The sequence below is a fragment of the Anas platyrhynchos genome, chromosome 2, assembly GCF_047663525.1.
Source record: "Anas platyrhynchos isolate ZD024472 breed Pekin duck chromosome 2, IASCAAS_PekinDuck_T2T, whole genome shotgun sequence".
Taxonomy (NCBI): Eukaryota; Metazoa; Chordata; class Aves; order Anseriformes; family Anatidae; genus Anas; species Anas platyrhynchos.
This window is the reverse complement of record NC_092588.1, coordinates 88,192,504-88,219,499: the sequence shown is the minus strand read 5'-3', so window position 1 is coordinate 88,219,499 and position 26,996 is coordinate 88,192,504. Positions and strand designations below refer to the sequence as shown.

General features: G+C 39.8%; 1 protein-coding gene across 1 annotated transcript in view; it reads right to left on the bottom strand.

The window, feature by feature from the left end:
- Positions 1-10,784: 10,784 nt before the first annotated feature.
- The window catches only part of MARCHF11 (membrane associated ring-CH-type finger 11), a 32,358-nt gene continuing 16,146 nt past the window's right edge, over positions 10,785-26,996 (bottom strand). Inside the window, exons 3-4 of the mRNA XM_027448612.3 lie at positions 18,257-18,449; positions 10,785-12,001 (exon numbers count right to left, since the gene is read on the bottom strand). Of these exons, the coding sequence (XP_027304413.2) occupies positions 11,679-12,001; positions 18,257-18,449 (516 nt within the window). The 3' untranslated portion in view covers positions 10,785-11,678. The remainder of the gene's footprint in view (positions 12,002-18,256; positions 18,450-26,996) is intronic.

Below are 26,996 nucleotides of genomic sequence, written 5' to 3'. Positions count from 1 at the left end.
GAGTATTTACTGCAGCCAGCCCAATGTGGGAGGGAGGGAGGGAGGGAGAGGAACAGCAACCTGCAGTTTGTGGTGGGAGTTACGTGTAAGCTTTGCTGTGTTGTTTGTTGTGTGTGGTGAGATCTGTGCAACTCTCAGCATGTTCAGCAGCAGTGGGACCTCCCTGGCAAAGAGCGAAGTGACTCGCATCCCTTGCATGATGGCTGTACAGAAGTGTTTTAGACTAGTGTTAAAACGACAGGAAGGACTTAACTACCTATCAGGGCAGTATTTAGGTACCTGAGATAATCAGCAGACTCTCTCAAAGCTCCTTATGCACAAATCAGGTTACCTTCACCACAGATGAGGCTCCAGAGTTAGGCTTAAGACCTAATATCTTCCTACAGACCCTGAGACCACAGCAGATGGATGTGGGCCAGGCAGCTCCCTGCCATCCAGGGCTGGCAAGGAGGGGAAGGTTAATGGCTGTAGTGGAGAAATAAGAAGAGGAGAAACGTAAGGACAATACACTGGAAAAAAAGAGAGAGAAACACTTGTAAAACATAACGTGATGTATGAAGTGCAATGCATGCAGATAGAAAATCATAGTTCTCAGAATCAAAACTGCAACCTCAGACCATAGCAGTGCCTCCCCCCCCAAAGAAAGATCATTAATTACAGCGTAAACAAATAGACCCTGTTAAAGTGATGGCTGCTTTGTATGCCAAGGCTGAATGGATGGTCAGGAGATGTTTGGTTTGAGCCCACAGCTCTCCTGATCCTCCTCACACACGGGCCAACCTCAGCAGACCCAGTGGCCACTTCTGCTCTCATGCACAGTGTAAAGCCCTGTCACCCCTTTAGGGTCAGGAAGGAAATTTCCCCGGGTCTCAGGCCAGGTTTTTCACTGTCCTCTGTGCCACGGAGCACCCACTGCCTACCACCACCACTTGGGCCCACCTTCTTCAGGCCACCTCCTGCACAGGCAGGCTCCTCATGCACTGCTCCCATCTCTCCTCTCCACACCTCCCATGGCTGCCTAGGAAGAATTTTATTATTATTTTTAATCTATTTTACCTCAGTAACTCTTAATTTGATTTGAGCTGTATCAGCTAAGGTTCTTATTCTACGAGATTTGCAGTCAGCATGGAACAGCATCACAGCTTGGACACACGAGTGCAGCCAGTGGTGCCAAAATGTATGTTCTTGCAAACATTACCACTGGGGGTGGAGGAAGCTGCTGAAGCTTTCCTTCACTTAAGGTAAGAGCTATTAAAAATGCCAGGAGAATTAATTTCTTGCATTTCATGCCCAGAGAGAAGGATGGGAGCACCGTGTACCCACGTGCTGTAAGGCAGTGGCATGGAGCTCCTCGGAAGAACCTCTCCGATCTCATTGCAGGTAGGGAGGAGCTGAGCCCGAGGTTAAGAGGTAGGTAGGTAGAGTGTCAAGCAGGGCTGTCTGCTAGGTTCATCAGGATCTGCCCCCTTCAGCCCTTTTCCTGGTAATCAAGGAGCCTCAAACAATGGAAGGATTCATGTCCTCCCATGGGTCGCTGGAAGAGGCTTGTTCCTGCCTTCTTGCACATTTTTCATTCAGTAAAGGAGGAGTGGAAGATAAATTAATTTTTCCATTTCAGACAGCTGGAGGATGTCTTTTAAGGGAAACAATTCCTGCACGCAGGAATGCCTTTTGCTCTTGCCAGGATTTTCTCTGTGGGGGTAAAATTTCCCCTGGACTCGAGCAAAAGCGGTCAGTGAATGGTAAAAGACAATCCATGCACGTGTGTGTGTGTGTACATACATATGTATATAGCCATGCTGAGCACCCAGAGGTCTCTCCGTTTGGTAATTCCACGTGTTTCAGCATTTTCAGACTGGGAGTGATCCCGGTCTACTGCAGCCTTGTCTGAGGTGGCATCTGCTGGGATTACTTCAGGTCCCCCCGCTGTCCCCTGCCTCTCCCTTAGAGTCACTAACAGGAGGTGAGAAGCAGTCACCCACTGCCTGTCCTTCCTGCAAGGCGATGGTGCAAACAGATCCAGCGAAGTGCCCAGGGCTGGGCTTTACATGCAGTCCCTCTGCTGAGGAGCATCCTCCTCAAGGAGAGGTTTTGAGTTCACAGCGGTAAAAGCATGCAGCACTCGAGCCATCGCAACGCTGCTGTGCTGCTGAAGCGCAGTGTAGCAAACGGCTTCAGAACCAGAGACAGAAAGTCTCCAGAAAATTTGGTTACAAGTAGCTTTCCTTTCTCCTTCTGCTGTGGCCACTCTATTTTTCCACCATGGGGCGAGATGGGGTGTGTTGATGGAAAGGGAAGGGCAGAACAAAATGGCAAACAAATTAAGGGCTGTTCTGCTGAACTGTGTAATGGATCGTCAAGTTTTGTGTGCAGATGAGAGGAGGATTGCTGGGCTCTGATGGCTTTTGAAGGTCAGGATGTGTCTCAGCTCTTGAGGTTGAGGTGGCATGAGCAGAGCCCATGCCTTTGGGGAAGGATGGGAGGCTCCTGACTTGCAGGTCCTTAACTGCAGCATTTAGCCAGCCTGGCTGACTCTTGGGAAGGGTCTGTCTGAGCTCTCCCCCCTCCAGCAACAAGGTGAAGGCTCAAGATCTGAATGCTAGTTTCACCTAAATGATGAAACTAAATGGAGTGTAAAGCTGTCTTATTGTGCAAAGCATACACCAATGCGTGTCAGGCATGGTGTGCCTCTATTTTTTTTGGGTGATGGATTAGAAACTGTTACACACACACACAAAGAATTTGTGAAGGAGACAGGAAAACTAACTTATCCTTATGAATGACTGGAAATAGTGAATCAGTCATTAAGGGCTGTTACTTAATATGGGATTGTGCTTGCATTTAAAGAAGGGTGGGGGGAGGAGTTAATTGACAAACAACGTGAGGCATACTTTTCTCCATGGGAATAAATGGGTGTTTTATTAAATATGTAAACCCCAAATTAATGTCCTATGAAGGTGGTAAACACTTGATGTGAGGATAAATGTTGAGCAGGTCTCCTGGAAACTCCTGTTTCATGGGCAAATGCCAAATCGTCATTAGTGGCAAACTGGAATGTTGATTAATTACCTTAATGTCCCGCAGAGAGCGATAGCCCAGATGTGTTTTGCTGGAACAAACACCCTGCCCCGTGCACGCTGAATGTGAGGCGCTGGCTTGAAATATGCTGCGAGTATCTGCCCATGCACAGAAAAGTTTCCATTTCAAAGTGTAAAAGCTTCTGTAGATTCTTTTCTGAAGTTCATTAATACAATCTGAATCTCCGTGGGACGAGGAACAGCGAAGTCTAACAAGTAACACTACCCAGACGGAGCCGGGCTGTGTCTGGATGATAGATTTCTTTGTCTAATGTGATCAGGGACTCACTGCACAGGTTGGGAAGCTGTATGTGAGTGGGCAAAACACCTTCTGTCAACACTGTTTGGACATCTTCTGGATCGAATTGCTTTCTTTATAAGAGAGATGGAGGAGTTACATTCAGGGATGCTCCCTGATAGGAAAAATGCATCTGGTGCTGAATTTTTGTTCCTATGTGGGACTCCAGCTTTATTCGCTTTGACTGGCTGCATTACTGAAAAGGGAAAAAAAAAATAAAATAAAAAAAATCTGTGACCTGCTGCAGGCACGCAGGTGAAGAGTTACAGGAGGCCCTTGCCTGCAATGGAGAGCAGAGTCAGAGCCAGCCCCGGAGCCCTCTGAGGCTTCCCAAGGACTGGGTCAGCTCCCAGGTGGCTACCAGAAAGGGCTGCCTTAGGTGGAGTCGTGCTACGGGGGCATGGGAAGGGGGACGCCGCTCACATCTCGTTTGTCTCCCACAGCAGCGTCCAGTTTCCCCTCTTTAAAGAGCTGGCTGCTCCGGTTCAGCGTGCCGAGCTCCAGCAAAGCCTGGACGAGGAGCGTGTGGTAACTTTGATATGCTCCCTTGGAAAAACAAAGTTCCCTGGTTTTGGCTGCATTTTTCATTCCTCCTATTTCAAATCTGGCAAGACAAAAGATGCAAAGAAGTAATTTTTTTCTTGGCAAGCAGCGGTAGCAAGGCCTAGAAAATGGGACCTATGGATTAATGTTATTCAACATAATTTTTGCTTTCACCAGTTTGACTGTTTCTCTTCCAGCCTCCTGGGTAGGATCAAGTGAGGTTTTGGGCTAGGAAGGGAGTCTGAAACCTGCAGGAAGTTCTCCTGGCCACCAAGAAACCACTGTCTGAAGCCCCTTCCATTCACCTTAACTCTTCTGCGGCAGCGGCCGTGGTGGCGTTTCTGGTCTCTGCCTGTGGCCAGTTCTGAGCCCTGCTGCTCAGATGGCACCAACAGGCTCGCCGGGGTGGACCTGTCCCAACACAGCTTGCGTTGTGTCAACTGGTGTTGAGACAGGTTCTGTGTTTGGCTCCAGTCGGCTGCTTCACGCTGAGTATGTCATTTTATGAGGCTTTTACAAATGTTCAGGCAGCTGATATGTCTTTTATCCTTCAAAGGACAGCCTGTCAAGCTGCTAGTCTTCTGAGAGAAGGGAGTGAATGGAAACAAGTCGGGGTCAACTTTGGCTAGAATTGGTACGGGCTGAGACCCAGGGAAAAGGAGAGGTTCAGTCTGTCAGGCGAGAACACGTTAAGGAGGAGGCTGATCGTGGGTTTCTACATGCCTGCAGGATAGCTGAGTGGCAACAGCAGGAAAAAATTACGCTACTGACTGCTCTTTTTCCATTATCTGTGGGTGATCTTTGAAAGGTATTTATGCTTCTCAGGGGCCTGTCTCCCAGTGTTTCTTTTTTTATTTATTTATTTTTTTTTTGCCACGTGATTAGTTTTAATATATGCATCACCTTTAACTCAGATTGTGGTTGCATTCTGCAGCACGTCATAAATCTCTCTTAAATCCAGGAGAACAGACAGTATCCAGCTGATGAATTTCTGAATGCGGAAAGATCTGAAACCTAATCTTTGATTTTAAGAAAACGAAATACAAGTTTTACCAGTTTTTAAAGATTTCTCTGGTATCCTCTCCAAGGTAGTAATTCAGCCCTAGAGATGGCTTTATTTCTTAGATAATAGCTGAGAGGTGATTCTAAAAAATGGCAGCTCACTGGGGATTTTGAAATTGTTACAAGGCATATGAAAATGAATTATTTTATGTAAGGCAAACAAAGAAGATGAAATGGTTTAAAGAGTACCTTCAATTCTCTCCAGAAAACTTCCTAACAGTTCATATTTTTCAAGCATTAGAAAATTGTCATGTTTGTTAAAGCATAATTATTGGGGTCCGAGGTCTGACAGATGCTAACTAATTTTTCAAATTTACTCCTGTAGAAATCTTGAGTTATCTTTAAAATACCTGTCAAGGTTTTAGAGGGTACTTTTCTATTAGTTTTTTGTTTGTTTGTTTGTTTGTTTGTTTGTTTTGTGTGTGTGAAAAGATTACTTTCCTTCATATAGTGGCACCAGCTTGTTTTGTCCTGTGCTACTCCAAGATTGTTTTGAGGTAGATCTCAATATTGGTAATCATCCCATGGATATTTCATTTACAGAATAGAGTTGTGATAAGCTAACATATTCTGTAGATAACAACATTATCCAGCACCTAGTATTAAAAGTTAACCAAATGTCAACAACCAAATTGCATATATTCTTTTCTCAAAGTTGCTGTTGCAGTCTAGTCCATGCTGCAATGCAATTCTTCAGTAGCTCATGCCATTTTGCTTAGTAATCATGTTGGTTTCGATGGTACCATATGAACTGAGTCAAAAAAAAAAAAAAAAGTGAAACAGGGAGCTACTTGGTACAGCTCCTATCAGATTAGTTTTCTCTGGTCAGAAAACTGTTTATGAAACAACTTTATTTCATATAATCGTTTCTATATTTTTAAAGTAAAAATGGGCTTTTTATTGATTCTTATGTTCAAGAAGCATGTGTCTAGTCCAGGGACCTCTGCTAAATTTGACTGCCTACACTATATGCCCCTAATAGTAATTATGCCCCTAATAGTAATCTGATAGTTATATTAAAAAAAAAAAAAAAAAAAAAAAAAAGGTTTATAACAATTTCAAAATCCTTTATGTGTAGCATTGACTGGAAATGACCCTGTTCTTGAGAGCCTTGGATGACTGTGCTTCACCACATACATTTTTTTGGATAGTCACCTTTAGTTTAAGCAGAAAACACTGTTATTCTTCAATGAGCCAAATCTGATTCCTTCTCACTTTAAAGTTGATATGAACGCGCGGGCCATTTCAAGCAGAAGTCTTGCTGTTTCTAGAGTGTCCCAACAGAAACTCAGAAGTTGCCCTTACACTGACAGTAGCTCATTGTTTTGCTGCCAGTGGGGACCACAGCAAGGCAAATGGAAAACTGACTTTGAGGTGGGTGGTGCAAAACCTTCAGTTTGTACTGCTCCTTGGTTCTCTTCCACTCGCAGTTTCAATATTCAGACGGGTTAGTGACTGAAATACATGCTGTATATGAGGTTTATTTCCAGTGTTGTTACTCTGGAGCATGGTCCTGGCAGGGCTCTCTGGAACTTCAGAGAACCTCACCCAACTCTGTAATCTGCTTCTGTGGTTGTATGAAAAAGTGTCTCTCAGTGCCCTTTAAATATATAATTTTTCCATAACTTGATTAATTTCATATAAGTTTAGTTCAGATGAGACTTTAAATTCTTCTGAAGGGGGGATACATGCATTTGGTCTACATAGAAATGAGCATAGAAAGGGAATGGAATGAATTCCAATCTTCTGCCACCACAAGTGAAAACATCTTAATTACCTTCATAAACTCATCCAGCTCCCTCTGAAACAGATCAGATGTTTTGTTGTCACTGTTTTTATTGGGATGCTCTTCCAGTAACTCACTGTGGCACTGTCAGAAGACACAGACAGGGAGAAAGAGGAGGAGGAGCGTCCTTGGTGTGAAGGAGCAGCTGGGATGTGCAGAGCTCTCCTGTGGCATGGACAAGGTTCTGGTGAGAGCTCGTGGGTCAGGCCCAACAGGGAGGACAGTGTGTGGGGGGCATGTTACCAGACTCAGGGTCTGGGTGAGGAGTGGATAAAGCCTTCTTTAAACCCGTTGAGAAAGTTGGAAGATGGCAGAGTCTGGTGCTCCTGGGCTCCGTGAACCTTCCCTGCTGGAAGGGCAGCACGGCCAGGCACGTACATGCAGTCCTGGAGACTTCTGGGGCAACTTGACAGAAAATGGTTGGGCCACCGAGGGATGTGCTGTCTCTGCTGAGGTGGGGGAGATGTGATCCGTGTCAGCCTGGGCTGTGGTGAGCGTGAAATACTGAAGGTGACAATCCTGAGGGGAGGGAGGAGAATCACAGAGCCCAGGCGTGGGGTCTCACAGGCCTTGAGGCTGAGTGAAGGGGCTCAGAGAGGTGAGGAATGACTGGCAGTTCTTGTAGACTGAGGCAGGGATTATGTGCAAGATCTCATGGAGATCAGAGAGGTCCCTGGTAGCTGGACAGAGCAGCAAATGTCACACCCATCTTTGACAACAGCCCAGAGGACAACACGGGAACCTAAAGGCTGGTTCTCTTCACTTTGGTCCCTGGAGAAATTATAGATCAAGTCCTCTTAGAGCCCATTTCTGGTCCTATGCAGAAAAAGGAAGGTTACTGGGAACAGTGACCTTTACCATGTAGACCAAAATGACCTTTACCATGGCTTTACCAAGGGTAAATTATGCCTGACCTCCTTGTTTGCTTTGTGTGTTTGAAAGACTGCATTTGTGGTTAAGAGGAAAATAGTGGATATAATTTGCCTCAACCCCAGCAAGATTTTCAAAACTGTCTGCCCAAATCAGCTTCTTTCAGTCAGGACATTATGCTCTGAATTGTTGGACAATTGGATAGCAAAAAAGTTGGTTGGATGTTCAGGTCCAGAAGGTGGTGGTTAATGGGACCTACACTGTCTGTAAGCCAATTATAAATGAAATAAATCAAGGGTCTGTGCTGGGCTCTGTCCCATGTGACAGCCTCTCTTTATCAGAGACCAGCAAGAAGAGACAGACCCTGCTGTTACTGAGTTTGCAGATGACTTCTGATTGCTGTGACACACAATCAGGTCAGGGCGGCTGCCCAGAGGGACCTAGCCAGGCTGGAGGTATAAACCAGCAGGCACTTCATGAAATTAATCAAGGGCAAATATCAAGTGCAGCTGCAGGCCAGGAAGCTCTGTTGCAAGGGTAAAGGCTGGAGCCCAGCTGGGAGCATTTCTGTGATAAGGCAGACAAGCTATGCGTGAGCCAGCAGCATGCCCTGGCTGCAGGGATGGCCAACACTGCCCTGGGCAACCCAGTACAGGAAAGGCATAAAGGAACTGGAGCAAGTTCATAAGAGGGCCCCAAAGCTGTCTGAAGGCTGGAGCACTTGCCCTGTGAGGGAAGGCTGAGGTCTTGTTCAGCCGGCAGAAGAGACAGCTACAGGGGAAGTGATGGGCCTGGGAGCTGTCTGCAGAGCCCCAGGACCCCCAGAGCAACCTGGTCTGACCTCAGAGCTTACCCTGGAGGTTGGGCCCTTCTAGCTTGAATTGTTGTCCGTGATTCGTTCTATAAATATTTTAAAGCTACCTTGAAATTACAGCTAAATTTATTTGCAATCTATTTGTGTCCTTGGGTTCTTGTGCTTCCTAGTGTTGTACTTTGCCGAAAAATTTATTTCGCAATGTAATAACTAAGAATAATAACATTCAGTCTCGACATTTGGTAAACCGAACAAGCCACGCTCTTCTAATTTCCACATGTGAAATACAGTCCCTGTTCCTTTTGCATCCCCCTCTCTGCACCTGTTCTGATTTGAATGTTTATCTTGCATTTAGGTGACTACAGCACTGCAGTACTGCACAAATCCAAGGTCAATGAAGAAATATTTGTATCCTGTGCTAGCTACACTTGCTACTGAAAACATTCTGCATTACAATATATAGATTATTATTTTTTTCAACTGTGTCTTGCCTATACTAACCCTGTGGCTGTTTATCATTCCCTGATCTCACTGTACATGGAAATACATAAGCTCAGACTTATGCAAAATTATTGTGCCACAGAAATGACTAATGATGACAAATCTTGCTATTAAAAAGGTTCTTGTGGTACTTGCCCTAAATGTTTTTCTAACTTGCTAATTTTCATTACTCTTAGTTGAATCATTTTCCCTCAAAAACTGTTAAGTGTTATGGGCACGAGTCTTTGAAACATTTGTACACAGAAATCTTGTCCTCTCTTTAATTAGATCTATTGATCTTTTCTGGAGAGTCACTTTCATCCAGCACCCTAATTTGGATGTGAATGGAAAAGATCTCTTTGTAACAAAATGTTTTCATATACTTTTGTTTTTAGGATAGTGTAAATAGACTGCTGAAATATGCCTTAAATCTCACAGATGATGGGTACCTAAAAGGTGTGAGACAACCTTTTAAGTATATTGAGCAAGGAATTAATTATTTGCCTTGTATTAAAAGTGCTTTTGAGATACTCTGATTTCTACTTGGTCATGTGGAATTGTAGTTCTTCTGGGAAATAGGACACCATTTAAGTGGTAATTAAGAATAATTAATTTCTGGTGATACAGCAAGCTTCCCCAATCATAGCTTCTCTTATTTCTCCACAAATTCCTCCTTTGGGAAATTTTCGAAAGCTACGATGGAAGGGAGTTCTCATAGTTCTCATTCTCAATGAGATTGCTAGTTGAATGTTGGTAATCTGTCATGGAGGATATTAAATGGCTTTTGTTGATATACCATTTGGCTGATCACAGCTGATATACTTCTTTTCCTTTAACTGTTGAAAGAGAAGTAACTCATCTGTAGATTCAGTAAGTGTACATTTGAGCTTGTGAGACTAATGCAGAATGCTGGGCCCTCTGTAGAGTCTGTCAGCTAAATGTTTATGAATAAACAAAGAGCTCTTCACTCCAGTGTTTATTTTCTATCTCCCTTTCAAGTGTAGTTGCAGAAGCGTCCTGTGTCTGGTCTTGGTATGTGGGCATTTTACAAAGGCAAGGCTGACACTGATACCAGCACCCCCCTGTTGATCCCTGAAAGGGAATTTTCCAGGCACAATAATCCAGGTACTGCACAAAATATGTCTAGAACTAGTCACCCGTTGGTTACAATATATTTTGGAACACAAAAGCATTTAACTTTGTATGAGCTGTGGGAGCCCAGCACTGCCCCTGGGTGTGCTACCCCATGCCAGCCCTGCCACAGGGCATGGCTGGGCCCAGCAGCCAAGATGACGGCGCCTCGCCTCAGGGACAGCCTGGGGAAGGCAGAGGCTGAGGGGGGCTGCGAGGACTGGCCCCAGCCCCCTGCCCTGCGCAGGAGTGGGGAATGGGGGCTGGGAAGGACAAGTTTTAGTTTTTATCTTTGTTTCTTACCTTGCAACTCTATTTCAGCTGGCAATAAAAGCGATTACTTTTCCCCAAGTTGAGTCTGTTTTGCCCATGAAGGTAGTGGGAAAGTGATCTCCCTGTCTCGACCCACGAGTATGTCCCACCTTATTTTCTCCCCATCATACAGAAGAGGGGCAGTGAGAGGGTGGCCACCCAGCATCAACCCACCACAAACTGTTGCAAGCAAGCCAGGGTTCTTGATGTTCAGCAAACTTAATTATTCACTTGAAAATTATTTCAATATCTACTTGGTTGAATATTAGAATTTCTGCCATGAGGCAGAAACAGAAGCAAACTCCATGGCACTGATTAGCTATCATGATAAAAATGAATACTGACTTATTTTTAATATCCTCTTTTGTTACATGGCGAAATTAAGGCTCTGCATTTATTCTACTTCATTTTCAGTTAGGATTTATTATTTCAGCAGTTGCAATGCAAGTTGTAATCTCCTCTTTATTTAAAGAATATGGGTGGACAATGTCCTATCATTAGAATAGTACTGGAAGCTCGCAGGCTGCTGAATGCAGCACTGCTGCTTGGAAGACAGTGTTATGTCTGTGCACAGGCACAGCTACAGCAGTCTGCAGATCTTGGAGTCTTGAGAGGAAATGTAAGACTCTTCCCCTGTCTGTGTCACACTCGTGTCTGATATCAATATCCCCATGGGAGAGCTAAAAGAAGAGTATGCATCTTCCCTAACATTTTTAGAACACCTGCTTGTCTTCCCACTTAACAGCATGGGACAATATATCCCTTACTTACTTTCATCAACCTGAACTGAAACAAAATAAAGACATTAGAAAAAAAAGCATGCTTGACTTCTGTCAACGTTTTTTTTTTCTTTTTGAAAGGTTTTCCAGTTTAATCCTCATGAAAGTGGGAAAAATAACAATAGTGGGTTAAAGCCAGAATTTAAGAAAATACATTTAAATATATATATATTACTTAAAAATGACTTTCTTCAGCATTCAAAGACCTAAGAGCTAAACTATATCATATACACCTCAGGTAACAAATTGACAAAAGCTTTAATAAACCAGACTATATAAAAAGCAAGAGGGTTTGTTGATTGTTTTTTTTTTGTTGTTGTTTTTTTGTTTGTTTTTTGTTTTTGTTTTTTTTTCAGAAAAAATGTATTTGTGATTTAGCTGATCATATAAAAAGCATTAATTTTTTTTAAAAAATGTGTATTTTTTTCAAGTGTTAATGGTTTCTCCATTCATTGTAGCTACATTCCAAAGCCCTGTAACATCAGGGCACATTATCCTTATCTGTGCAGCACAGTGAGTGTAATCATTACACTGAGGTCACTCTCATCACTACTTCCCCAGAGCCATTATCCTCTGATGAATCTTCCTGAGGCCTCATGCGGTTGAATAGATGTAACAATACGTAGCCACACTGAAATCTTGGTGAGGTTAACTGTGTTGGGTGAACTAAATTTCTGTTTCTAAATGCAGTCAGCGGTAACCACAATGTCCTTCCTGCTGAGGATTCTCCTCGATTGCTCTCTTCTATATCTGTAGCTTTATCATAATTTAACACATCCCAGTGTAGATTCACAGCCCTCCAGCGCTTAAACACTCGATAAACAGATGCACCTTCATGTACAATAAGTCCTGAAATTAAGAAAAGAAAGCATTAGTTCTTACAAAATGTCACTGAATATCATTTCAAGAGCAAATAAAGCTGTAACTTCATAATACCATGTTGTAACAAATCTGGCAACTGCCAGAATCCATTAAATTGCTTGTAACTCTGATAATTCAAATAAATTATACATATGCAATATAATATCCATGTGTTTAAGATTAGGGAAGGGAGCATGCATGTATTTAGTGTCCTTGGATATTTATAGTGATTTTAAACCCTTCCATTATATACTTAACCAAAATCCAAAATTTACACAAACTTCCTAGTCATTATAATTAGGAAATAAAATTATTTTGAATGGAAGCTCAACATGACCAATACTGGAATTATCTGAGCATGCCGAACTGAAAAATGTATCTAGATTTAAGTAAACCAATATAAATCAACCCGACCAGCAGATTTGTAAATTGATTGTTTATGCTGGTGTTATCCTTGTTCACAGTAAGTCCTATTTATTGATGTTTTTACTCGTTTAAGTAGATCTTTAAGTCAGACCTTCTGTAATAGTCTTACATTTGTTCAACAGTGGTTTTTAGAATTCATTACAAAAAATGTAACTGTTTTCACAGTCTTATTTCAGTTTGGGAACATGGAAGAATTACAACAACCTTGAACAGCTGCAAGAGTAATGACTTTCTTGCTTCGGTAGAGCAAGAAGAAATTACATGTTATGATTAAGAATGATGAGCATGGCAAGGATGATGGGCATTCTTTTGCTTCAAAATTTAGTAGACAAAAATCAAGAATCACCCTTTTTTGTTGAGATCCAGGAATTCTTTTAGATGGTCCTTTCAGGGTAAATATAATTTATCTGTAGTCATAAATAGACCAATCTGCTTCTGAGCTTCCATGTAGCTAATGCGTACTGTAAGCATGCAAGCAATTTGCTTACATAAATGAAATTCTTAATTTTTTCATAGGTATGCATATTTGCATATTTTTTTATATATTTATATGCACATTTTTTGTGCATAAGTGATTTAAATATGGATTTACTCAGGAAATTCATGGAGCTTCAGCCTTATTGTTTTTTTCCTCTGTTCCTCAGCAGGCCTGGCAACATGTATGGTTCTGAGTAATGTCATATGCTCACTCTGACTCTCTGCTTTGAGAGGAGAGCAGTCTGCCTACCCAAACACATTTATAAATTAATTGTCCAGAGTGTTTGCTGCCTGAAATTTTTCTATATGTTACAAAATCTTCATTATCAACTGTGGTGTCACAGGCTACAGTTCTTTATCACAATAGATTGTATATTACCTGTTCCTACACAACCAAATCGTGATTTAAGCATGAGTCTCTCAGTGGGGCTAACTGATACACGAAAAGAGCCATTCAAAGAAAGATGACACAAGCAGAAAGGGTGCTAATAAAATGTATATGAAGGGCAAACTGCAGATTCAAGTGCAATGATTTGCACTGCCTAGCCTAATACATTTTTAAAGAGCATTACATTGAAAGATGGATAAACACAAAGATGCAGAAGGATGTGATTTCAGATGTAGTAGTCCTCCAAGCCTTTCTAGTTGCCTAGAATTCATTGAAGCATCTGATACAGGCTAAATGACCTTTGATCACATACAAAATCTGCAAACCAAATAAGCCATGGTTTTATTGCTGTGACAAAGATTCTTTTTTTTTTTTCTTTTTCTGTGTTTTTTTTTTGTTTGTTTGTATGTTTGTTTTTTTTTTTTCTGATGGATTTCCTGTGGAACAAGAGCATAACTGTACCTTCCCCCTACCTGTCCTTAGATCATACTATTTTTTCAGTCCAATCTTCCTCAAGATTGTGATGAAGCAAAATTGAGAGAACCTATTTACCCCAATCTAAAGATTTCTGATACCTGCCTACTCTGCCCTGGAACCCAAACAATGTAATTACTGAAATTATATTTTCAGATTTTTCTCAACAATGGTAAAGAAGAAAAATTGTCTTTAAAATGGAAGCTGTTGTTCACATATGCTCTAAAAGAGCTAAGGAATAAAGAAGCAAATATTGCAAGGATTGAAACAAAGCTGTCAGATTTGGCAATGCTGAAGGTGGAAAAAAAAACACTTTCATAACTTGTCTCTTCAAAAACTTACTTTCCTATCTGATAAAACTACATATTCAAAGAGCCCTATGTAGAAGAGGCAAAAGAATGCCAGGACTTGTTTGTCTCTTTTGTAAGATACTTTCAGGGGAAAAAAAACAAAAACAAAAACAAAAAAACAAAAAACAAAAACAAAACAAACAAACAAACAAACAAAAAAAACAACCCAAAACAAAAAAAACCACTGTGCACTAAAAATTCTGAGAGCATAAACAAGAGGAAATCTGGGTAAGGTTTAAATGCTGGACGTGATTTTCCAGTTACAGAGAAGTTCTGATGCTCAGAATATATGCAGTTAGTCACTAAAGTGGAGGTGTAAGATACTGGCAAAGAATCTTTTTAAGAGTTCCACAACAATGAACGGGGTAGAAGAGAAAAAAAAAAGATACATCCTTGAATTATACTAACTTGTTCCAAATACCATGGTTTCAGTAGCACAGAGGATGTATTTGTACAGTCCTAGAGGAAAAAATTACAGATCAGCAGAATACCTTGTTTGACCTATACGTTCCGAAGAGGAAGTATTAGAATTCAGTGCTGTTAGCTGTTCTGATGTTCTGTCCATGTAACATCTACAAGGGACCGAGTCTGTGGGACGAAGGACCTGGCAAAATGTGCTAAGGCTCTAAGAAGGCTTTACCTACGCAATTTATTTCTAAAATATAGCAATTGTGATGGGAGCCAGACAACAGGATTATGGGGACATAATTTTTTGTTCTTTTATTGCAAAGTACTATGAAATTCTTTCTGTTGCTCTGTCCATAGGGTTTCATATCCCAAGTCACAAAAACACTTGAGCTTTTTCATACTGAATGTCTGTACAAGAAGGGCACATCTTTGTTCAGGTGTGGCATTAGCTTCTTATGCTGTTTTATTTGTCACGCTAGTTTCTCTTATAGTCATTTAGGAATGGTACTCCCAGAAGCATAAAAAACACTTTTACTGGGAAATAAAAGACACTATAGAAATAGCTTCAACCATTGGGAAAAAAAAGGCAATAAATTGGTTAAAACGTTAAAGTTAAAAACCTGCAAGAACTTCTGCCTGTACATTTTTTACAACTAAGTGAGTCAGTTACACAAATGTTGCAAAGTATTTGGGGCAGTCAGGGACAAAGAGGCTTGAAAAAGGCCTTGAAAGGAGCATAACTGGAAGCCATAAAACGCTGGGAGGTAAAAAGTCGTAGTGTGAGAAAAAGTGGAGACTGAAGCAGTGTGGAAGGATAAGAGAAAAACAGTGGGAGAAATAGGGTGGGAGGCTGAGAAAAAGGTAGATTCTGAGAAGCGAAAGTCAAAAAAGTGTATGGGGCTGATAAAGTTGGATTTTGAGAAGAAGAGGATGCTGAAATAGGATTTAAGGCTGAAAAGGGTTGTAAGGCTGAGAAAAACATAAAGATAACTAAAATGTCAAGGCTAAAAAAGGTTGAGAGGAAAAGAATAGGTGGGAGCCAGAGAAAAATAAAAAAGGTAAGAAAAAAAGTTGAATGTGTAAAGGGTTGTGAATATGTCATTACCTTTGGGCAAACTGCTTTTAAAATGATCACAACAAAATATAGAGCTAAATAATAGCAAAAAATAGAGCTATTTACATTTTGAAAATGACCAAAAAATTTCATATTGTTAATGCAAAGCTATAAGCAGATGCAGCTGAAGGCAGCTGGACTAAATCTTGGTTGTACCACTCTTTTACTTGTCTTGGAATGGGTGCTGCACAGGCAAATCCATATATATGCACAGATTTTGAATGAAATAAACAGACTCTAGTGGGAGTATAGATATCCACTCCTTGCAGATCCTTTGTAAGACTAAGTTTGAACTGAGAGAATGTCATTGATGACTAAATACACATGAGATCAGAGGACATACTGAGTAAGAACTTTGTCTGGCCATAAGCATTGTGCAATAGTAAAAGCCTTTTGGAAGTCATTAGCATAATTTATATTATTGTGTTTTTACATAATTCATGAATAATAATTACATTTATCTATTAGAGAACTTTATTCAAAGATTTTAAATTAAAACTATCCATCTAAGATCCTTCATTTATTGATGAAACAAAAAGATAAAATTGAATATGTTAATAAATATTTTCATAAGTTACAAGAATCCTTGGTTTTACAAGCCTGCAGAATGCAGATTACTTTAAATTATAAGAAGACTGAGTAGGCTGAATGAATATGTATTATCAGAATTTTACAATTACCAAACAGCCGCTTTCTGAATTTCCAGATATATAGTTAGTTGTTAAGTCATATCAGCACTGAACTTCATAATTACAAAACCAGTGTTCAAATATGTTTACTTATAGTCAGTTTCAGTGGAAGTGATGTAAAAGTTTGCATGTATTTCTTTATGATAGGACTGTAAAAGATGCATTTAGGTCCTCACAGGCTGGTCAGTTTATCTGGTGGATGAAGCCAGCTATGCATCCTTTGTTCCTGCATGGTGCCCATTAGCTAGATGCTCTGCAGCTGTCTGAGGTACATGCTAGCTCAGCTTCCTGGCCAGAGGTGTCAGGAGCCTGACTGACTTAACGGGCAGCCACCTAGCTCATGTAGCAATCTACTGAAGGCACATCTAACTATAGTTGACTTCTGTAGATAAATTCAGTACTCAGTGACTTTTAGAATGATTTGATTCAAGTGTTTTAATAACCAAAGAAACAGAAAGACATGAAATCATTTAAAATAACTGGTTACTCCAATTGGCTGATGCATACCAAAGCAGATTTTGAAAATTGGAATCTATGTGAAAAAAACAGAATTCCATATAAATGAAAAGCTTAGAATACCTGAAGCACATTTTCTCTACACTTGGAGTTTTGTTTTCTTTTAACAAAGACAAAAAACTCGGAAATTAAGTGCTCAGCAGGAAAAAAAACAGTATTCAAGAATCAGCACATAGCAGGAGGACCTGTAACTGAGTTTTGTTTGTTTGTTTCAGTTAAAAGCTGAGGACCTGTCCAGACCAACTTTATCTTTTTTTCTCTGTCTGAGAAGATCTGGGTTCACAGAAGAAAGTCTGTATCAGAAAATATTCTGGAGTGGGCTTCTCAGAAAAATTACAAAACAAATAGAAATGGTGATCCAGCCGAAATATAAATAAATATTCTTACAGTAATGAGATGGTGTCAATAAAAGATGATATGGCTTTATGGTTGGAGCAAAAGTCTTGATTTTAGGAATCACCCTGTCTCTTCACACCTTACTGAGTTGAATTCAGCCCTCTCCTTCATTATTCCCATATAAGAGATCAGATAACATCAACCTTTATCGTTCAGAAAGCTAAAAGCTAGCATCATATAGCATTTTACTTCTGCATTTTCTTGGAACTGCAATTCTAAGAATGTGGTTTAGTTTTTACTCCAAGTTACTAAACTCTCTCTGCAATTAATTGTAGCTATTACAGCAATCAGTTCAAAGTTGTTTTACAAAATACTAAAAAGATTCCTATTTAAACATTTCTGGCTCAGTATATTATCAGAAAATTCAAAACTGGTCAAAATACTTTGCAATAAATTGTATTTTCCTTTCTAACATTTTAGATAAAGCTAAATGATGTGAGACTTTTTAATAGTGTAGTAAGTTATAGTCAGTAGTATCATGTGTTTCATAACTGTATTTATGATGTACAAAGAACTCAAGCCTGTCTTTTCCATTCTTCTATTACTAGCACAGCAACCTATGTAAGTCCATACAAATTAATCCTGGACACACAATTTGATGACATCCTCAGGGGCTTTTCTGGTCCTTCATGGTGGTACAATCTAATACAAAGTTGCATCAGTAGAAGACTTGATAGCACATAATTTTACTAATTCTCTTAATAATGTCATTGTTATTTTCACCTGTTTATCTTTCTGAACTTTGCTAGCTGTCTGTATTTTCAAGTAGTTGAACCTGATGCTGTTCTCATCATTAAGATGCTTTGATCAATCTGAGAGTAAAGTGTGTTTGGTTCTTTTCTCTTTGCAGTATTTGTAACACTTTAAAAAGCAATATTTGCCGAAGGCACCAGCTGCGAATAAATCTGCAAAGAACTGGAGTGATCAATTAGAGTGACCAATTAGAAAAATAGATAGCCACAGTCTTAAACCACAGTCTGTGCTGTTTAAAGTTTTTGAGCTTACCTATGCATACTAGATCCATAAAACCATACATTCCATAGCAGATTTGAAAAAGGATGTCCTTTCTTTGCCATACTGCATAGGGGCTGAAGGCTGACCATAGAAGCCAAGTCACACTTGCTACTAAGAACAGAGATCCTAGGATTACAGCAACCATCTGCACTTTCTCAACCAGTGTTATAGTAATGCTTTGCCACTAAAAGAGAAACAAAGTTGTATAAGATAAAAATGTTATTATTATCTGATTGTACATTCAATGCCACTTTTTTTTTTCCCTGAAATCAGAAGCGATTTTTAAATTTATACATATCTTCATAGATTTTTACTAATATTCTTGACACTGACATTTTATATATTTGTTCTACCTATTTTACTTTTAGTTAAGGTAAAACTAATAGTTGCTTCCCCATCCCCTCCAGCATCACTAACATCACCATCTAGTTGTGAACTTCAGAACAGTTATTAGTTTTATTTTTGTTTTGAACACATAAACAAAACAAAAAAAATACTCCTAGAAATTGAAATCAGTCTTTCATATTTCTAAGCTAATGGACAGAATAAAAACAATGTTGGGAAGACAACCTTAAGCTGGTTTTATGTTAACAAGTTGAAAGTGGCACCTTTCCTTCCCATCCCACTCCCCTCAAAGTCAAAAGCCATTTTCCACTTTCCTGCCACTCATCAAAGAAGCTCCTGGCTATTTCCAGGCATGCCAGGGGAGCTGGGGTTCTCGGCAAAAACCCAAAGAGACACCCCCAGCCTAGTCTGTAGGCAACCCGAAGTCTGAGGAAGAGCCCTGAATATAGGTAGCGTGCACATTTCTTTTCAGTGCACCTTAATTATGCCTGTCTTTCCTGGGAAGGTTGTATCCTCTGTGTGTGAGATGACTCGGATTTATGATGTGAAAAGATTTAAATATAAAGAGTACGCTTACTGAATTCTGTCAAGATAAGAACAGAAATAAAATTTTGTTAAAATAAAGAATCACTAGAGCAAAATACAGCATAACAAAAAAAGCATTTTAGTTTGCCCTTAATGTATATGGTCTTTCTTGGCCTATTCCTTGTCCGAATTAATTCGGTAGACTCCACACTGTATACCCATCAACTATTCCAGAGCTAGAGGGCAGGATTTTTAGATTGACATATTTTTTGTTCCTAATTTTGAACACTTCACAATTAATCTGCCCACTTCAAGCGTTGCAATAGGGAACAGGTGAAGAAGGAGCCACTGAACTTATTACTTCTTTTCCCATCTAGTAATGATTTTTCCTTTCTTTGCTGCTTTATAAAACCTTTCTTTTTAACCAGCAGTTGTGTATGTAGTGTACGTAGTAGTAGTACAGTAGTAGTGTATGATCATAAGATGCTAGAATAATTCAAGTTGCAATGGGCTGTGAGAGGTCGCTAGTTCATCTTGCTGCTTAACACACAGTCAGTGATGAGATCAGCCCAGGCTGCTCAGGGCTTCAAAATCTCCAAGTATGGAGACAGCTGAATTTCTCTGAGCAATTTGGTCCACTTCTTGACAGTCCTTAGGTCAAAAAACTTTTTTCTTATACCCAGTCTAACCCAACACTTAAGCTCTCTTTCTCCCATCAAGTACCAGTATGAAGAGCCTGGATGAGCGATGTGTACCTCTGCCCTTTCATTTCTTTCAGCTTTTCTCATCGACTTTTTTAGTTCTTGCCTAATTTGCACATCTGGTCCTGCTTACCTTCTCTTCTGGCAGGCTTCTGAATATAACAGTACAAAAAGATAGCCATACAACAATCTGTGAAGTATGTATCTTGAAATACTATCAACTTATAATTAACTTATTAAACACATACTAGCTGTTTTATTAAACTTAAAGGTTGAAATGGGACTATTCATATTCAATAACATATTTTTATAGCAGAGAAACTACGGATACTCATTTCCATTGTTAGAATTTTTTTTTTTAAATAAGGTCAAGGAAGGTCGATTACAACTGATGCATGACAAAATGGAGTGAGCTTCTCATGACTCAAATATTACTTGTATATGGGACTTAAATGCCAGGACTGAAATTCATAGAGCTCTCATAGCTCTCATACCCCTGTATGTTCAATAAAATTATTTTTCATTTCTCAGCTAAAGCCACATAGTATAACCTGGCAAAAAACTGTCAAAAATGCCATTGGTTATGAATTTGGTTATGAATCTCTTTCTATCTTCTTTCATTATTAGTTTGAGACAAACCCATAATATATTTGCTCAGAATGCCTGAAATCAAAGTATATTTCCATGAAGTAAAATTTAGTTTTATGCATTAACTGTTATGCAAAATGTTAAACTGTCAAACTCATGGGAGAAGCTGACAATAAACTGAAAAAAAAAAGTTCTATCACTAAAATAATAGCAGATCTTTGACAGTGCAATTTCCTGAGCTCACTTCATTTCAGCTTATTTTGAATTTTGTATTTTTTTTTCTTAGGTTACTCATCATTATTTTTCAAAGACAGCACTGAACAGAAGGAGAAGTCGTCCAGACATTCAGGATGAGTAACATAGAGTGCAGTCTAGATATAAAGCCCACTCTTTATTCTGGTATTGTCTGGCATGCAATTTCTATTCCTGTCACCCCTTTCCAACCAGAATCAACCACTCCTACCACTTTTTTTTTTTTTTTTTCATAAAAAGTTCTCAAAAGGATCTCAGTAGGGCATCTGTTGATTTTCCCAAACTTTTTCTTTATAGAAAATCTTGACCTTGAAAAGTCCTAAGAGACATAGATATGACCCTAGCATGTTCTCAGTTATGTATTCTAGTTATTTTGCTATTCTCCTGATCAGATGAATTGTCTGTAAAGAATCTAAGTAACTGAATCCCTCAACCTCTATAAATTCAGTAACTTCAAAGATTCAGCATATTAGCATGCTACCAACCAGGAAGGTGAGCCACCTCAGTTACTGAGAAAATGCACAAACCTTCCAGAGATTGTAGTTCCTAACTACTTTGCCTTTAAAAATCAAAGAACATTAAAAAAAAAAAACAAAAAAAAAAAACAAAAAAAAACCAAGAACCTCTAAAAGGACTTGGATGTTTTCTTCTATTACTCAGCCACTTTGTCCTTTGCGGTATCTGCTGCCTTTTTTCTGTACAAAAGAAACTATACTCCCCCACCTTTCTCAATATGAAGGTCAGCAGTTACCTTATAAAAGTATAAATAAAGTATATAAGGTATACTTTATAAAATTATATATTTCATAAAAGTTATGTTCCTATTGTTCTTATTAGTATAATCTGTAAATTCAACTAATTGGTGAGATTCCACAGTAAAAGGAGAAGAAGGATTGTGTAAAATACAAGGTATTCAAGAAGTCCAGAGAGTTTTATACAAAACTAGTAACTTGTCTCCTAGAGCTAAGCAGCCTGCCATAAGAATCCAACACCGTAACAGTGATATGGATTGATGTTAAGTTCTAACATGCGACCAAGTTGGGGACCTTGGTTACTGTTTATGTCCCGTCTTAGAGCAAGTGGCAAAACTGTGCATGTTCCTAATGGCTAACTAAATAATTTTGGTTCAGAAACTTATTCTGAGGCCATCTCTTGGGAAATATATGCCTTTATTTTTTTCCCTTAACTTTTCCTGAGTTGGGTATGAATTATAACGAGCAAGCAGATGGGACTGAGGCAGACCTATCTTTCACGTAGTGAAGAAGGTATTCTATAGTTACAAGGCCATTCATATGTAAATAAGTACAAAAGACTTAGGTCTTTAAGTAGACATAGACAATATTAGCCATCAGGCAATGAGAAGAATTACATGGGACTGTATTGTTTGGTGGCATTGCATTTCATGACAAGATTATTGAAGAACAGCAGTTGTGATTAAAATGCTTTCTACTATCTGAATTCTCATGCAAAGTTTAGCTAATACATGTGAATATACACTTTGACAAACACTGAAGTACAGAAGACCTTTTCTAAGAGTAGGATTCTGTTTATAGTACCAAAAGCCATTTAAGCTTTATTTGATTTCTTACAAACATTCACCTTACTGCATGCCCTACTATATGTTGTTATAATCATGTCACCTTTTAGTGTTAAAATTACTGCTTTCAATAAAGAGGTCACAAAAGTAATGTAGTAAAAATAAATCAGTGATAGTTAATGTTGAGAAACTGCATTTAGAATTTAACAGTCTGAATTATTTAATATTTCAAATTGAATAATTGTGTCATTAGTAGCATGCCATAATTTAAATCCATTATTTCCATAAAAGTATTTCTCATTTTCTTTATATAACTTGCCTTATAACTCTTAATTGCTCAAGATTATGAATTATGACTTCCTAATTTTTTTTGTCATTTGCTGACTATACATTCTGTAATCAGTAAGAGTTCTTTCATCTAAGTTTGACCCAACCAAAAAAGATCTATACAACCTTTTAGTGTTGGCTTCTATAAAGAGCAGTAAATATAGTGATAAGATTTTTGCTTAAAAATAAGAAATAAAATAAAACTTTAAATATTTGTATCTGAACAACTACAATAATATTTTTTCAAAGACAGACTCATAAAATCCTTTAAATTTCTGTGAAATAGGATCCCATTTCATGCTCCTTCCCACCATATCTGTAATGCTACAATGTACCATGCCATTCCTCTTGCCCATTAAAAGAACACTTTTTTTTTTACCTTAATATACAGTAAAAAAAACTTTCCTTGAAGATGGTGCTTTCATAAACAAAATAGAAGTCATGCTTCTGATTTTAATACAACGTTGTATTTTTGTCCCTTTAGAACTTCCTACACTTTCATAGAATCATAGAATCATAGAATCATAGAATATCCTGAGTTGGAAGGGACCCTTAAGGATCATCAAGTCCAACTCTTGACACCGCACAGGTCTACCCAAGTTCAGACCATGTGACTAAGTGCACAGTCCAATCTCTTCTTAAATTCAGTCAGGCTCGGTGCAGTGACCACTTCCCTGGGGAGCCTGTTCCAGTGTGCAACCACTCTCTCTGTGAAGAACCCCTTCCTGATGTCCAGCCTAAACTTCCCCTGCCTCAGCTTAACTCCATTCCCGCGGGTCCTGTCGCTGGTGTTAATGGAGAAAAGGTCTCCTGCCTCTCGACACCCCCTTACGAGGAAGTTGTAGACTGCGATGAGGTCTCCCCTCAGCCTCCTCTTCTCCAGGCTGAACAGGCCCAGTGCCCTCAGCCGTTCCTCGTACGTCTTCCCCTCCAGGCCTTTCACCATCTTCGTAGCCCTCCTCTGGACACTCTCCAACAGTTTCATGTCCTTTTTATACTGTGGTGCCCAGAACTGCACACAGTACTCGAGGTGAGGCCGCACCAGCGCAGAGTAGAGCGGGACAATCACCTCCCTCGACCTACTAGCGATGCCGTGCTTGATGCACCCCAGGACACGGTTGGCCCTCCTGGCTGCCAGGGCACACTGCTGGCTCATATTCAACTTGCTGTCTACCACGACCCCCAGATCCCTCTCTTCTAGGCTGCTCTCCAGCGTCTCATCGCCCAGTCTGTACGTGCAGCCAGGGTTTCCCCGTCCCAGGTGCAGGACCCGGCACTTGCTCTTATTGAACTTCATGCGGTTGGCGATCGCCCAGCTCTCCAACCTATCCAGATCCCTCTGCAAGGCCTTTTCACCCTCATTTGAGTCCACAACTCCTCCAAGTTTGGTGTCATCAGCAAACTTGCTCAAAATGCCTTCTATTCCTACATCCAGATCGTTTATAAAAATATTGAAAAGTACCGGCCCTAAAATGGAGCCTTGAGGGACCCCACTGGTGACCGCCCGCCAGCCTGACGCAGCCCCATTCACCATAACCCTTTGGGCCCTGCCCGTTAGCCAATTGCTCACCCATCGTATGATGTTTTTATTTAGCTGTATGCTGGACATTTTGTCCAGTAGGATCCTATGGGAAACCGTGTCAAAAGCCTTGCTGAAGTCCAAAAAAATCACATCAGCTGGTTTCCCTTGGTCCACCATACGGGTGATCTTATCATAAAAGGAAATCAGGTTAGTTAGGCAGGACCTACCCTTCACAAACCCATGCTGGCTGGGACCAATGACTGCTTTGTCCCCCAGGTGCGCCTCAATACGTTCGAGAACCATCTTCTCCATGATTTTACCAGGCACTGACGTGAGACTGACAGGCCTGTAATTGCTAGGGTCTTCTTTCTGACCCTTCTTGAAAATCGGCACAACATTTGCCAGCTTCCAGTCTACCGGGACCTCTCCAGACTCCCAGGATCGTTGAAAAATAATTGAGAGAGGTTCCGCGATGACGTCCGCCAGCTCCTTCAGCACCCGGGGATGAATCCCATCCGGACCCATGGACTTGTAGGGATCCAGGTGGAGTAGCAGATCCCGCACACGTTCAGGGTCGGTCGGGAGTTTGTCATCTCCACCGTCCCGGTCCTCCAGCTCGGGGCACCCTGGGTCCCGAAGCCCATCATCGGCATTGAAGACAGAGGCAAAGAAGGCGTTAAGCGTCTCTGCTTTGCCTATGTCATCGTCTGTGAGAAGACCTTCCCTGTCAAGGAGCGGCCCTATGTATTCTTTAGTTCTCCTTTTTCCATTCACATATCTAAAAAAACCCTTTTTATTTTCTCTCACAGACACAGCCAGCTTCAACTCTAGGTGTGCTTTAGCCACACGAATTTTCTTCCTACAGACACGAGCAGCATCCCTGTATTCTTTCCATGTCACCCGGCCCTCCTTCCAGTAGCGAAACACTCTCTGTTTCCGCCTAATCTCCATTAGAATCTATTTTATTAGAATAAAAGTGAAATCTCCATTTCACTTTTACTGACACTTTATTATGTTTGACTTTTAATCTTTTATTTACTATTGCTCTTCCTTTCATGAGTCATTCAGAAGTCTGATACACTAATGGCACCCCACAGTTTTGTTTCTGACCCCCTAAACCTTTTTTCCCCTTTTCTTCTGTGTGTGTGCTCTGTCAAGGAGAATTACTGCATAATTTCTTATTTTTTAGGTAGAGACTTCCAGAAGTTGAAAGAAGCATACTGCTTTGAAAGGCTAATTATTAAAAAATGAAGTTAATACAGTTATATGCATCATATGCATATATGCTTCTTGCATATACATGTTATATATGCTCCTTACTTACATAAAGAAGGATATAATATTCAAAGATTTGTCATCTTTGTGATAAATCATATTAACATTTTTTTTAATGATGCCTTGTTATTATAAAACATGTGGCAGTAATGTGATCTTAAAAGCATTGATTAAGAATGAAATTGCACTTAGAATACTTTATAGGAAAAATGTCTGCAGTGAAACTACAGGTTTTCTTACATCTTTAATAAAGAACATATGAAAATTGTTTATCACTCCCCACATTAGATGACAGAGATTAGCTCTCCTACTGATTTTGTAGTACCAACTCAGGAAGACCAGCAGCAGATGATGAGACATAAGACACCCCTGGAAGTGTTCAAGGCCAGGCTGAATGGGGCCTTGAGCAACCTGATCTCGTGGAAGGTGTTGATGCTCATGGCAGGGGAGTTGGAACATCATAATCTTTAAGGATCCTTCCAACCCAAACTATTCTGTGATCCTATGAAGACAGATAAGGATTATCCCATGTTTCTTAGGGGTAGCACTATCTTTTACAAATGTATGCCTTTACCACTTTTTAAATTTGTGACTCAGTTAGTGCTCAGTTTTTCAAGCATGTCATCATAAGCAATAGGCCACATACACTTTCTTTAAATCCATATCAATCCAGAAATCAATGTGACTACTAAGGTTCTGGGTCCAGAACAAATAAAAAGTCATTATAAAAATGTATGTCCTTTAAAAACATAGTAAGACGTAGCATACATGTGAACACTTGTTCATGATCAACCTTGTCATGTTGGTGTAATGCTAAATAAAATATAGAAGTAAACTAGAGGAACTGGTCTGGTCTGACAGATTCCTTTTTTTTTTTTAAGACTCTGAAGATACTCATAATCTCTACTGGATTTGGATGTGTCAGTTTGACGTGGTTGCTACCAGCTATCTACTCTATCTACTCTTCCAGATATGCTATACCGTTGCAATCATAGTAGCAAAGGTAGCAAAAGAAAATGTGCACATGCTTCAACTGCCTCAGTCTGTAATCCAAAAAAAATGCTTAAATTGAAAATTAAGAGGATTACAAACACATTTTGTTACGGAATCTACTCACAGTAGACTCTCATTCTCTCTAGTCAGTCTTGAGGGTGCATTTAATATAAAATTTATTAAAAATAGCTGGCAGTGAACAAACCTGATGGTGACCTATTATAACATAGTATGGTTTGCCCAAAGATGTATCAATTATATGACTTCAAAAAGTCATTATAGATTGGCCTACTTGCTCTGGCTGCTAGAATCTGATAGCTTTGACAGGAACAAGTTCTTAAACAGTCATTCATAATGCATAACAGGATTTTCAATCTGTTTATGAATAAAACTTAAGCAAAAGTACTCAGTGATTTAGGTCCAGTAAACCATTTTTAGAGTGCCTGTTCCTGCTAATAGTCTAGAAAATCAGATAATTAATTTTTCTAATGTGTTTTGCAGTATGTACGGAACACCATCTGTGTGATTTAATATGCAGAGATATTGTCAAGCTATTGACCAACCTGGATAGAAAATGCATAGGCACATACATGCAAACATTTGAAATGCCATTTTTGGCCATAGGCTTCTATTTTTATGTCCTTTTTAAAAATAACTGATGCCACA